The 14,254-nt window shown below is 38.7% G+C and overlaps 1 protein-coding gene across 1 annotated transcript in view; it reads left to right on the top strand.

Moving 5' to 3' along the window:
* The window catches only part of LOC149312860 (carboxypeptidase E), a 60,013-nt gene that overhangs the window by 40,667 nt on the left and 5,092 nt on the right, over nucleotides 1-14,254 (top strand). Inside the window, exons 3-6 of the mRNA XM_089525558.1 lie at nucleotides 1,652-1,819; nucleotides 7,050-7,167; nucleotides 8,681-8,863; nucleotides 13,017-13,156. Coding sequence (XP_089381684.1) covers nucleotides 1,652-1,819; nucleotides 7,050-7,167; nucleotides 8,681-8,863; nucleotides 13,017-13,156 — 609 coding nt within the window. The remainder of the gene's footprint in view (nucleotides 1-1,651; nucleotides 1,820-7,049; nucleotides 7,168-8,680; nucleotides 8,864-13,016; nucleotides 13,157-14,254) is intronic.

The raw sequence follows: 14,254 nt of genomic DNA, 5'->3' as shown, positions 1-14,254 counted from the left end.
ATGTGCTACACTCAGGATGACACTTTTTCCAGAGTCTTCCAGTAGTGCCCAGGGAAGACAGACAAAATCTGTCAGCTCTGAGAAACATTTCTTCAAGTGCTTTTATTTCCTTCACAGCTGCTGCATCTATGGTCTTTTCCCTCCTGCAACTGAAATAGTTAATGCCAGTGGACTGCACTAACAAGTCATAGTGTATGTGGAGAAGCTGTGACTTCCCAAAAGTTGAACTACATTTCCTATGATTCCTCATCTAATGAGAGTTGAAGTAAATATATGGATGACATAAGTTCTTTAGCCTGAACATATTTGATGGGACTTCACCTTTGACATCCATGCTAGAAGTATGCTCATTTTTGGGGATATGGGTGTTGGCATTCTACATGTAGTGGCCTTCATGGAGTGTTTTCCCACGAATCAGAAAAGAAATTTCATCTAAACATTAGGAAGAATTTCTTGATTGCAAGAGCTTGGATGGTGGTGGATGCCCCTTCCTTGGGCTGCTTTAAACATCAGTTGGATGGATATCTTCCAGGAGTGCTTTTAATCTTTCTTTTCCATGTAATTAGGGTCCGTATATAGCAAATTGACCCCACTGTCTTCATTTTACTGTCAAGAAATGATTGACTAGATATGGTCAGTGTGGCAGCACCATCTAGTGGCTCCGCTTACCTTTTTCCCTATATGCCTTGTACATTAAAACTTGAACTGCTCCCAAAGACAAGGTTTTCTTATCTGCTCTGTATTTCTTATTGTGAGGTCTAGTATTGCTGCTTTGAGTTTGAAGAAAAAATAGTGGATACGTTTGTATGTCTTATGCTAGATTATTATTTCTTGATACTTGAGAGAAAAGGAGAGACAAATATTCTAATATTTGCACATCCCCCCTTGTTTGCACTTATTTGCACACATACTCATTTTTTTCTATGTGCAAATTAGCTATTGCAGGCCGAGTTGCCTGTAGCCTAAGGTTGATTCAATTACACTGCTGTTTATGGAGATCGGACTGGATGCAGACTTACTACACTTCTTCACTTGTCCAGTAAATGGTTTAAGAATTCCTGTTCTAGAAATGTGTGAACTTTGATTTTGAATAGCCTCAGAGAAGGTTTCAGGAATATACACAGGCCAAAACATGTTGGGTTTTTAAAAAAAAAAAAAACTAATAGAACAACTATCTTTCAGTTTCTGATGATCTGTGTCCACATTTTTTTCTGTTGATTCCATTGGATGTGCTCTGGTTTTGGCTTCTTTTAATCTGTGCTGCTTAGAGTAAAATAGCTCCTTTGAAATCAGTGGCAAAGGAATGACAAAATAAATATCAAATAACTGACCCAAGTCCTGCTAATTTCAGTGGAGTTGCTTTCAGTGTAAGTAACTTTGAATATTAGATGTTGTCATTAGATGTTCAATATGTATGTATTAATCAGCTGTAAGAGTAGCTATATCCCTGAGAACCATTTGCTGATGATTAAAAGATAGCTGAGAGATGTTTTGAGCATGTCATACTTTTTATGAGTCTTTTAAATGACTGTCAGATAGTATAGTGCTAAAGTGAATGAACAATTTGTCTGAGTCATCATGACTAGTGTTGTGCTATTAAATGATAACATTCATAGTTTTTTTCCTAATAATTCCTTCCTTTACTTCTTAGCCAGGTGAACTCAAAGATTGGTTTGTTGGCCGAAGTAATGCACAGGGAATAGACCTAAACCGAAATTTCCCTGATCTAGACAGGATAGTTTATGTGAATGAGAGAGAAGGTGGTCCGAACAATCATTTACTGAAAAACCTGAAGAAAGCTGTGGATCAGAACCCAAAGGTAAAAGCTATCTGTCTCTCTATCTTTGTTTCGTAATGCCCTGTCAAACCCTTTAGCCCCTTTTTTTTCAAATTCTTATCTTCCAGGAAGTGTCATTGGGATCTGTATTTGTGCTGCTTGTGTGGGTCGGAGGATATGATGAAATATGAGATTGTTTGGTGGGTTAGTATTTGCCACCTTATTACTATTAATCTGTGAGGTAGTCAGGGGGAGTTGCTTTACATTTTTTTCATAAAGAACAATGGCCATTACAAGAACAGACTTGTCATGGAGAAAGCCGTGCAAGGATTTTATCATTAAAATTAGAGGAATGCTTTTAACATTTCTTCCACCCAGCTCACCACCATTTTTGTTCCTGATCACTGCTGCAGTGGCCAGTGTAATTCCTGGAATGCCAATGAAAGGACATAATAACAAAATGTATGATGGGACCTGAGGGCATGCTAGAGATGGAAATAATTTTGGGGATTTAAAAAAAAACACCTTCTGGTTACCTTGCATAGTAGAGGGTGGGCATAGTGTGGCCTGTGGGCATCTCCTGGGCCCCTCTTTTTGCCCTTTAAGCCCTACCCCCCAATTGTTTTTTCTAATTGACATAAATGTGGGGCAATGTTTGCCCCCAAATCATGCACAAAGACCCCAGCATATAAAATAGGGAAAATACCTTCCAAATGTTCCCTATAATTGTATACTGTCCTGAGATACCTCTTTTCCCTGCAGTCCCTCTCATCTTGACAATATAGGGCACTTTTCCAAAGGGCTTACAGTATTAAATCAGTAATCACAGTAGAAGATAAAAAAATCAAGAATACACAGAACAACAGAATATACATTAAATGCAGAGGCATTAGAACACCCTAAAATCAAAGTGAAAGGCCAGACAAAATAAAAGTGTAAACCAATGCTACTCAAAGTGGTGGTCCATGGATTGGTGCTAGTCCCTGAAGAATGCCCAGGAAAGAAAGAAAGAAAGAAAGAAAGAAAGAGTTGTGGCCAGTGGGCACAAATATGGTACCATTCCATGACACATTAAAAAAATGGCTGATTCCCCACATCATTTAGCTTAAGCACTGGTCTAGGTGATTTGGCAAAACTCCTTTGGGGGGGGGGGGTGAGGGGATAAAAAACCTGCCAAGAGAAGATGTCTTTTAGTTTGGGCATGGCTTCAAAGAAGACCTTGTTGTAGGTTATCAGCAGTTACTAGGAAGTGGGTCAAGATTTTACCAGGTAGCAATGCACATGGAAGACAGTTATACTGCTTATTTTCATTGACATTATAGGCAATATCCAAAGATGCCAATGAAATCTCCAGAGCCACATAGTGATTGCAGTCTGTGAAGGAAGAGCCATAGTTACCATGGTGCAAGATACTTCCTTCTGAACATGTAGAAAACAGTTTCCTGGCAACAAAAACATTGTCTTAGAGAATGGCATCTGTTCAGCAAAAGAGCCTGTTCAAGGACAAATGATTCTGTTAGTAAGGTCTTAAGAGGCAGAGCAAGCAGAAGAGTGATGTGCTTGTATTTCAGCTTTCACTGCTTCTGCTATGAAGTACAAAATAGGATCAATGATGCAAATTGTGAACTCAAACAACCTGGAAAAAAAGAAGAAGAAAGAAGAAGTAGTATAGGTATTCTTTATCCCACTTAAATGTTGTTAGTTTTAATCCACCATGAATGTTGTATTGAGGAGGGGGAGGTAGAGCACAATGGCTTTTGATTCTGTTATCCTCATTTTTTGTGTGGGGAAAAATTATTCTCAAGTGAGAGAAAATAACTGTATGAATCCTCCCTGGCAGCTTCATGATGAAAACAGATGAGATTACTTGTAATGGTCAAGCCAGATGTTCTGAAGGGCTGTAGCTCAGTAACTGAATGAACACATTGCTTGTAGGGTCCCTGGAAAAGGCTCCTACTTGAAACTCCAAAGAGCTAGTTCCTTTTAATAATACTGAATTTAATACTACAGTTTGCTTCTCTATAAGGAACAGCTACCTATGTTCCTATGATTTGGATCTGGAAATGGAGGTCTTCAGTGAAAATCTAATGATTCTCAAGCTTTGGTTCTCCAGATGTTTTGGAAATCAGCTCGCAGAAGTGCCTGCTAGCATGATCAGTGGTCAGGAAGTCTGGGAGTTGAAATCGCAGGTATCTGGAAGACTAAAGTCTGAAACCACTGATCTAAACATCAAGTTCATTATTTCATTACCGGGCAAGAGAAGGGTGCAATTTAGATGAGTGAAGAAGCAAGTAAGTAGTGGGTGCTTAACCTATTCATTGCTTCTTCCCATAATCCCCTTCCTTCAGCAGCTTTACCCCAGGCAAGGTCCTTAGTCTGTCCTGACTAAGGCTGCATCTACACAGGAGAATTAATGCCGTTTCACACTGTTTTAACTACCATGGTGCAATGTTATGGAATTCTGGGATTTGTCGTTTTGTGAGCTATTTAGCCTTCTATATCAGAGAGCTCTGGTGCCACAGCAAATTACAAAGCACAGGTTTCCATAGGATTGAGCTTTGACAGTTAAAGTGGTGTCAAACTACATTAATTCTAATGTGTGGCAGTAACAAAAGGAAAAAGTGGTGTGATGAGAAGGGAAGTATAGATGAACAATTTCAAGTAATAAAGTTAAGTATTGCTCTCCCAGCTATTTTTTTTCCATTGTAAGGAACTTTTGACCACATTGCAATATCCATATCACTACAGTTTCCCAGAGAAGTCTCAGAAACAGTTGTCTGCTGCTCTGTGGCAAGCTGCCAGTACATATTCACTTGACTTCATCCAGGCAGGCCATTGGTCCTCTGACACAAGAAGGCATAAAACAGGAGAGTGCTATCTCAGTGGATGTTTGGCATACCAGGTCTTCCTGAGGTCCATTGTATTTCAGATCTTGGAATGCTAGGTTTGGAAATTAATTTGATAGTTAAATATTATTAATTAGAAAATTATTTCATGGTCATAATCACTAATCATTCAAATAGTTTATTTAGATGAGTTATGGTTAATTAACATATTGAATAAAACACTGATGTTGGGCCAGACTAATGGCATGGAGACTGTCACTTTTAATCTTAGCTGAGTATATTTTGCTGCTGGTTCCTTTTTTCCTTTTAAAATTGCTTTCCTTCAACCTGGATTTTTTTCTCCCATGGATTTGCATGATACGATTGTTGGCTGGGAATGGTGAAAATCAAACGTACCTGAGACCTGTAAGTTTGGGAACGACTCTCCCAAAGCATAGGATATCATCTTTGAGCTTTTTCAATACAGTTTATCACAGAGCTGCCTCTTTTTTTGTTCACCACCACCCTTTAAATGCCATGTTTGTTAAAGGATAATAAGGACTGAATTATTACCATAAGAGGACACTGATCCAATGCCAAGTATAAAGCTGGAGATTCTTAATCAGTAATCATTTGAGTGCCTCTGTGTAAATGCAATTTTTTTTCTTCTCACTTCTAATCAAGAAGCATGGTCATGAAAGTTCAGTGGTGAAGCCATTGTTTGCATGCAGGATCCAGGGATCTCAAATTCAAAATGCAGCATTTTCACTTTTAATGATCAGATATCTAACAAGCTCACTCTTCTCTGCACCCATGTTACCTCAATTGTATAATTAAGGATGGGTAAAAAGAAGAGAGGGATGCGGTGACTTAGTGGTTAAGAAGCCATTTCTGATGAATGTAAGGCCATAAGGTTGGCAGTTTGAGACCCAAATGCTGCATGTTGGGGTGCACTCCTGTCACTAGTCCCAGCTTATGTCAACCTAGCAGTTTGAAAGCATGCAGATGCAAATAGATAAATAGGAACCACTTCGGTGGGAAAGTAACAGCATTCTGTACAGTCATGCTGGCCATATGATGACGGAGCCATTTTCGGACAACGCTGGCCTAGTAACCTTAGCTTAGTAATGGAGATGGGTATTGGCACCTACAGTTGTTTACAGCTACACATTCATGTTAAGGAAAAACCTTTACCTTTAAAAGGAAGAGAAGTAAAAAGCAGAATTGGAAGGAAGGGGAAAGAGAGGGAGAAGTCAGGAGAGAATTAAGTAGGGGGTGCATTTGAGGAAAACATTTTGCATAATTATCCAAGTGCTATTTGAGCAGGATTACAAAGGGTCCAATGCAAATTATATTGTGCAGAATTGTATATGATACCATAATATGCAATAGTCCAGTAGAAACCATTTCAGAATATAATAAATAATGTTGGAGAGATTACTGTAAAAAGTCACAAAATGCACCCAACCCCCAAGACTCCACTTTCATTCCACACAGGCTCATGGAGAGGCATCTGTCTTCAAGGCCTAAAAAGCAAATGACATTCTGAGAGGACCCAAATAATATTATCTAATAATTTTATGTTACACTATAATATCTAGTTCTGAAAAGATGCTGGATATTTGAGGATCTTGGTCTCCTACTAAGCAAACAAAGCACAGTGGGCCCTCTCCTCACGTGGGGCATCTGTTCCGGATTCCCCCTATGTAAGGGGAAATCCGCCTATGCTCAAGCCCCATAGGAAATAATGGGTCTCGTGCATGTGGCAGAGTGGTGCAAGTGTACCACAAGCGCGCTGTAGGCGCACGGCCATTGTTTCCCTCCCCAAGCAGCTTCTGCTTGTACAGGTGCACTGTACTTCCTCCTACTTTATTCTGTTCCAAGCCTACTTTTTTTCCATTTTCTTCTTTCCAGAACCTAGCTGCTGTTCTGTTCTATAAATCTAGATCTTCTATTGTGATCTGTGTTCCAGAAAGTTCTCTCTCTTTCCTCCTTCCTCCTTGATGTGTCCCCAAAGAAATCACACATATTAGTATGCCTCACAACAGGGCCATGTAATGCATTTCTTCAAATTCCATTAGTTCTTCTTCTGAGGAAGCAAGCCTTCCCTGAATGTGACAGTGTAAGAGCCACCTATCGTATTTCATTAGGATGGGTGGTTCTTACATGGTCACATTTACAAAAATTCATTTGTTTTAATGAATTATAGACTCTGGTTCATTAAAACAAATTTTAAACCTCAGAATTAGTAACATGTTATTATATCTAACAAATTAACAACATGTAAATCAATGATTTAATAAAAAGCTCAGTCTATTTCTATTTTTGCTAGTTAGCCTTAATTCCTGATTTGTTCTGTAGTCCCTTGCAGTTATCTTCTTTGTTCTTCATCTCCTGACTCCTATTTCTGTTCATTTTAAAAATATATATTGTATTTTCTTTTATAGCTTGCACCCGAAACAAAAGGTGTGATTCATTGGATTATGGATATCCCTTTCGTATTGTCAGCCAATCTTCATGGTGGAGATCTTGTGGCAAATTACCCATATGATGAGACTCGTTCTGGTAAATACAATACATTAATTGGTTGGTATAAATGTCTTGTGAACATTGAAATAATTTTAATGTATAGAAAGGGCTATCTGTTAGGTAGTGGTGTATGAATTCTTGAGGACAGAATTCCTGTATGCATGTAGCTGCAAGAAATGGCAATTACTGCACCTTTAGGCAAGTGTGTTGGGAGAGGAATTCAGCTAGGAGTAAAATTAATGGAGCCTCACTCAGCCCTGTGCATGGGCAACAGTTGCGAAGTGGATGGACACTGCTAGAATAAACTTCTGAAGCCAGTGAGACTGCAGGCTAGTCTATATGTTTGCTATTGCATTTAAAAGTGCTTCTTCAAGTGGTGAAAAATACATGGTTGTCATGGCACATGCTTTCATCACTTCCATATCTTGCAAATGAATTAGCTTTGTTTTGTGATTGGTCCCAAAAGGCAAACACAGTCTTACTGCATTAGAATGATTGCTGAGGCACATATCTCTAAATTCTGCAAATGGGCAGCAAATGCAGTTCTCTTCATGTCTGGTTTGACCCTGATTCTGTGGGTAACAGTGGTGGCTTTCTGACATCTATCTGTACACACACACACACACACACACACACACACTCTTCACTCACATTTTTAAGTTCATACATTTTTGTTTCATGTACATACATGTCTCCAAAAGTAAATGTACAAAATTGTATTTAGTGATCAATGGGTAAATGGCATGTGTGCAATACATAGGCACACTCTTTTAGTCTTGTAAATTTTGTTCTGTATCTTTAAGTAACATCCATAATAGGTCCTATTACAATTTAAAATCCTATATCTTCATGTCTCAGTGAAGAATACAGTGCACCCTACCCATCTGTGGGAATTTAGTTCTGGCCCTCACTCCCACCCCATGGATGGGAAAAAATGTGGAAGCTCAAGCCCATATTAGTCAGTGGGTGGCAATACGCATGTGCCCTCATTGACGCAGCTATGTATATGCACTGTCATTGACTAATATGGGACAGAGTGATCCGCAGGAGCTCCAATCTGCAAGTGGCTAGCCCACTGATAGAATGGGCCCAGTGTACTTATATATATATATTTTAAATTGAGGAAATAACTGCAATCTAATTTTTTCTGGGTCAACATCAGATGTGCTGTCACTTAAGGTATATTATTTCATGTATGTCAATAGATGTTTCCAAGCCTGTATCTTCTATTTATATGATGAACAAAATGTTATACTAGGGATATACAACTGTGGTCTTCCCAATGTTTTTGGATGACAGCTGGCATAGTTCCTCACACTGATTATCCTGGCTAGAAGTGATGAGAATAATAGACTTAAAGTATCTAATGTGACACGGTTGCTCACCTCTGGCCCAAATTAATGCGTATGGTCTACTTCACATGGAACTATTTTGACATAATTTCTTGGTAATTTTTGCACTTTTTTTGGCAAAACCCCATCAAAATGAATTTATGTTTTCTACATTGTTCTTGTTGTTTGTCCACATGTCTTTTATTTTGTCTCCTTAGGTAGTGCTCATGAATATAGCTCTTGCCCAGATGATGCTGTTTTCCAGAGTTTAGCTCGAAGCTATTCAACTCTTAATCCAGCCATGTCTAATCCAAACAGGCCACCATGTCGCAAGAACGATGATGACAGCAGCTTCATAGATGGAACAACCAACGGTGGTGCTTGGTATAGTGTTCCAGGAGGTTTGTGCCAAAGAACTATAACTTTTTAGAGATTAATTTATTGTAGAGAATACTAACTGGTGGCTCCACCTCCTCATTTTTATAGTGTCCATAATGTGATAAGTATTATCTTGAACATAAAGGTGGCATAGCACTTACATAAGGTGGGTGTCTTTAATTCATTCATGAAAAAGGATTACATATTTCTTTTTAGTGGCCTCTGATAAAGCAGTTTCCTGGTCTACTGTGGTAGAATAAATTAGGCAGGGCAAACATTCCCAATAAGCATTGACAGGCAAAAGTATACCAGGCTGTCTGCATGAGCCAGGGCATGGACGGCCCAGAGTATCCTGGCCCCTCATCTGCCCCAGCCTGCCCGCATTACCTGGTCCTTCATTCCTGTGCTGCAGTGGCTGTCTGCACAGGTGGCCTTCTGAGCCACCTGGCATATTTGCTGCTGTCACAGGTCACTTGCTTCTGAGGTCAGAACAAGGCACCCAATGATGATCACATGGCTAAGCACCACATTCTGAATCTAGAGTGAGTCACCCAATGTGGCACTGGATGCTCTGGGAAGCTCAATGGAGTAACCATGCAGACGCCTATAGTGGCATGGGTATGGAGGGCTCCAGATCTTCCCAGATGATCTGGAGTAACAGATAACTTGCTTAAAATGAGTGCTAAAGGAGTATAGCCTGGCTCTGATGTGGTATGTGCTGGTTGCCATCCGGATTTCGCACACCAGAAACAGGGTTTGGACCATGCATCGTCCAAACAGGACAATGCCAGAACTAGCAAGAAACAGGCCTTTTGGCCCATGCAGAGAGGGCCTTAGTCAGTAGTATGTAGGTCTTAGTTCGAAGCCTCCAGTGTGGGATCAGACTGCTGACACCAAGGAGAGTTGCAAGACAGTCAGCAACCATATGCTTGCTGAGTGAGGTGCCTATTAACTTTCCTCCTGCCCATTACTTCCCAACTCCCTCAAAAAGTCCACGTTCTTGTCAGGAAACAAATTTCCCAGCCACTGCTTGTTCCTTTAATTATGAAAATTAACATTCTTTTAACATTTTCTTTTAAAATATCACATTTTATCAATTTCACAAAACTATGAAACGTAGAACTGACATGTAGACATTTGGGCTGTGTGTATGATATTGTAATTTAAAGGTATACTTTTAATGTTGCTAGTCGTTTCATGTCACAACCATTACATTCAGTGATATACGAGAATTGTGATTTATGAGTAACATTAGTACAAAACATTACTAGGGATTTTGTATGGTGTGGTATGGGAGGAAGTCTGTGACGAGTGACACCAACCATAGTGACTCCACTGCGTACTATGTGAGATATTCTAATCCAAGCCTAGAAAATACATACATAGATTTTATTTATTTATTTCCTGCTCAAGGAGAAGAGGCATGCATAGAAGCCTGGTTCTATTTATTCACAACTCCTCTCTTTTTATTATGTGACTGTCTTTTTGATTGATTCATAATGTCTTAAACACATGTGAACAGTAATTATGCAGTCAACTATATTTTCGCACTGGCATCATTAGCAGTACCCCCTTTTAAAAAAAGTAGGAAGAAATCCATGTTTCAAAATATTTTTCAAGATTTCATTGCCTTTACAATTATCTGTCTTTCACATAATATGCATAATAACACATTTTATTTATCATCTGGAAGTAATTGAACTACACCTGGAAAGTAGTTTTTGGTTCCTGAAAATATGACTTTTGAGGCCAAATCTATCCCAGCAGAATATACCGACCAGATGCAATATCAGATTTGGTATAATTGTTCTACAGAGCTATGGCTGCCAAGAAATTAATTGCATGAAGGTAGCCATTTCAGAACATTATATATCTGAGTTTGATCCAAAAAAAGTTGGTTGTCTGGAAAGTTTTGTAAACATAGGGTGGCATAGGTATTTCAGTCAAACTGTAAATGAATGCCATATTAACCCTGATTTTCATACAACATACTTTTGTTTATATGAACTGATTTTAACTGCTTAGTTTTAATTTATCTTACTGTGAAGAGGGAAAATATGGTAAAGATGTGACATTTCAATAAATATTAAAGCAGTGAGAGAAAATACCATATTCCTCTCCATCCCTTTGTTCTCATTTTAAGCAAATAGAAATCTGGAGGAAAATGGAAATATATACAATACTTATATTCTGCATACTAAATTTTCTTTAATGTTTTAATAACATAGAATGTAACCAGCTCATAACATTGTACTCTTTATAAAGCATTTATATTCAACATATAAATGCTTTATCAAACCATCTTATGGTCCCTGGAATGGTGCCTCATAGAAGATAGTGGTTTTCTTCCTCTGAGGAGCAGATGGGAATGGGGAGGAGGGAGAGGACAACCCTTGGAGGACGAATCTATTAAAACAGTAAGATTGAAAAAAGGATGAAAAAGCAAAAGATAATATAAATAACTGTATAATTACAGTGCTCTAGAAATAAAGTTTAATAATAATAATAATTCTGTTGAAAAGTAACAAACAATGTATATGACAAAAATATTCAAAACAAATACAGACAACATTACAAGTGCAACAGTGGCGAACAAAATAATACAAAATAGCAAACATACCAAACAACAGAAACTACATTGAAGCAAGGTAACACAAAATATAGTGCAAAAGAAAAAGGCTAAGACAGTCAAGCCTTCTAAAGGATCAGCAGCTGATTAAGATAATACATACAGAAGAAGGCTGTTTCCAACTCAGCAGCTCACCATTAAACCTATAACGACCAAAGTTCAACAAAAACAGCATCAAATCCTCCCTCCCGGGACACCAAGGAGATCTCCACAAAGATTTCCTCTCTGTGAGGTCAAAACTGGAACTCCAAGGAGTAGAAAAAATGACGCATGTAGAGAGTGTGCTGGTGGTGAAAAAAAGGAATGTATCTTTTGTGGAACAGCATGACTGGCATTCCCTGTCACTAGGTGCATTAGGAATGAAACACTTGTTTTTGAAAAAGCCAAAAGGAAAACCTTTCCCACAGTGTCTCCCTCTTGATGTCTGCTCTTCCAGCAAGGACGTTTGATACATCCAAGGCTCTGTGCTGAGGCCGTCTGATAACACAGCACTATGTTGCTTTCATAGGGCTAAATCCCGTTCTTGCTGCAGGTAGAAGTATACCTATTGAATCAGTGAAATTTATATAAGTGTTAACTTACTTATGCAGCTTTTGATTCAGTGGATCTCTTTTAGCCAAGACAAGCAATTGGCTTTAGGCTTAGGTTTTATTGCAGCAATATTGAGAAGAACACGCAATGCACCCTATACTATGAAAGGTGTCTTACTTTTGCTAGTTGGGAAAATAAGGGGAACATAGAAGGTTACAACATACATTAGCAATAAAACAGATAGTAATAAACAAAAGGAAGTGATTTTAAAATTTATTATTTAGGTTTAGTTTTCTCCACCGTCAGGATTAACCAGAAACACAGACATATACCACATGAGGCAAAGTAGGGTGGCTCAACATCAGTCCTCATTTGCGGTACTTTTAAAAGAGAAAAGACAACTCTCTCTAACCTAGGATTTGATTCTAATATACGGTGGGCCCTCCCCAAACACAGGGGATCCATTCTGGACCCCCCCTCCACACACGTATGCTCAAACGCCATTTGTTTCAATGGGGGAGTGTTCCCACGTTTAGCGCAATGCGTGTGCTATTGTGTTTCTGGCAGCTTAACCTTCTGCGTAAGGTCAAAGCCGTGTGTAGTGCGGGCATGTTGTACCAGGATTTTCTGTTATTACATAGTATCTTATATTAGAATTGGAAAACATGAAGACTTCTAAATGTTGATGAACTGCAACTGCAGTCATCCTTCATTATTGGCTGAGAATGATGGCAATTGGAGACAACATTGGGAGCATTACTTCTCCAGCCTTGGAATACATAGTTGTTAGAAACCTGTTCTAACTTTTTAAAACCTGTTTTAACTTTTTTAAATGAATTTGTTTTAAATATGAAAATATTATACAGGTTATACTTGTATGTAGGTGTGGGAGAGAGATAAAAATGTTGGTTAAAAAACTGATTTGGTGTGACCCTGGAATGCCTTAAAGTCTTATTCTCATTCTGTAGAATTCAGTGCTTGTCTAACATCAGTTAATATGTATTTTAATAATGCAGGTATGCAGGACTTCAACTACCTCAGCAGCAACTGCTTTGAAATCACAGTGGAGCTTAGCTGTGAAAAATTCCCTCCTGAAGAAACGCTGAAAAGTTATTGGGAGGACAACAAAAATTCACTCATTAATTACATTGAGCAGGTAAATGAAATGTATTAGTAGCAATGGATAGATACTCAGGATGTTGTATGCCAGCTTTTCGCTGACCTGATGCTCTCTGAGTTCCTCAGACTATAATTGTGTGTGTGATGTTGCAGCTAAAAAGGCCAATGTAATTCTAGGATGCATCAATGGAAGTATAGTGTCTAGATTAAGGGAAGTAATAGTGCCACTCTATTCTGCTTTGGTCAGGCCTCACTTGGAATACTGTGTCCAGTTCTGAGCACCACAATTGAAAAAAATTGTTGGAGTGTGTCTAAAGGAGCGTGATTAAAATGTGAAGGGTCTAGAAGGAGCTGGGGTTGTTTAGAAGAGAAGGTTAAGAGGTGATATGATTGCCCTGTTTAAATATTTGAAGGGATGTCATGTGGAGCAAGCTTGTTCTCTGCTGCTCCAGAGAACAGGACCTGGAGCAATGGATGCCTACTGCAGGAAAAGAGATTCCAATGGAACACACTCCCTTGGAGTGGTGGAGTCTCCTTTGGAGGGTTTTAAACAGAGACTAGATTTTGGGGGTGCTTTGACTGTGAGCAGGGGGTTGGACTGGATGGCCGTTGAGGTCTCTTCCAGCTCTATGATTCTATGAATTCTTTATCATTTCTAGTTATAGCCATACTTGATGAGAATGTTGGGAGATATAGTTCAGCACATCTATATCTATATAGGTCTATACACATCTATCTAGAGTGCCAGATTAGTGAAAAATGGTTTATGTTATTGACTTTGGAAGGGGGGGAAATCACTTTTTTCACGATTCTCCCACATATAAGACATTCTTGTGCTCACACAGAGCCCTTGTGTTCAAATTTATATTCACTTACAGTCTGAATTTATGCTAAAAGACAAATTAGTTTAAAAGATTTTATGAATCTGATCATGTAGTGCTTAATATATATATGAAAGGGTGGGGAACTATCACCACATGACACATTTTCCCCCTCCTCTTGTACATAAATTCACATTTACAAATTTCTGAATGTAATACTGAGTGGAATATATTAGACTTCCACCAAATACATCAGTGTTGTTTACAAATTATTTAAGAATCTGGTAACTTCTGGCAAAGAATGCATATCTTTC

Source organism: Sceloporus occidentalis, unplaced genomic scaffold, assembly GCF_023333645.1.
Source record: "Sceloporus occidentalis isolate IW3139 unplaced genomic scaffold, rSceOcc1.0.p SCAF_5, whole genome shotgun sequence".
Lineage (NCBI taxonomy): Eukaryota > Metazoa > Chordata > Lepidosauria > Squamata > Phrynosomatidae > Sceloporus > Sceloporus occidentalis.
Note: the sequence above shows the minus strand (reverse complement) of the source record. Positions and strands in the feature narration are given on the sequence as shown.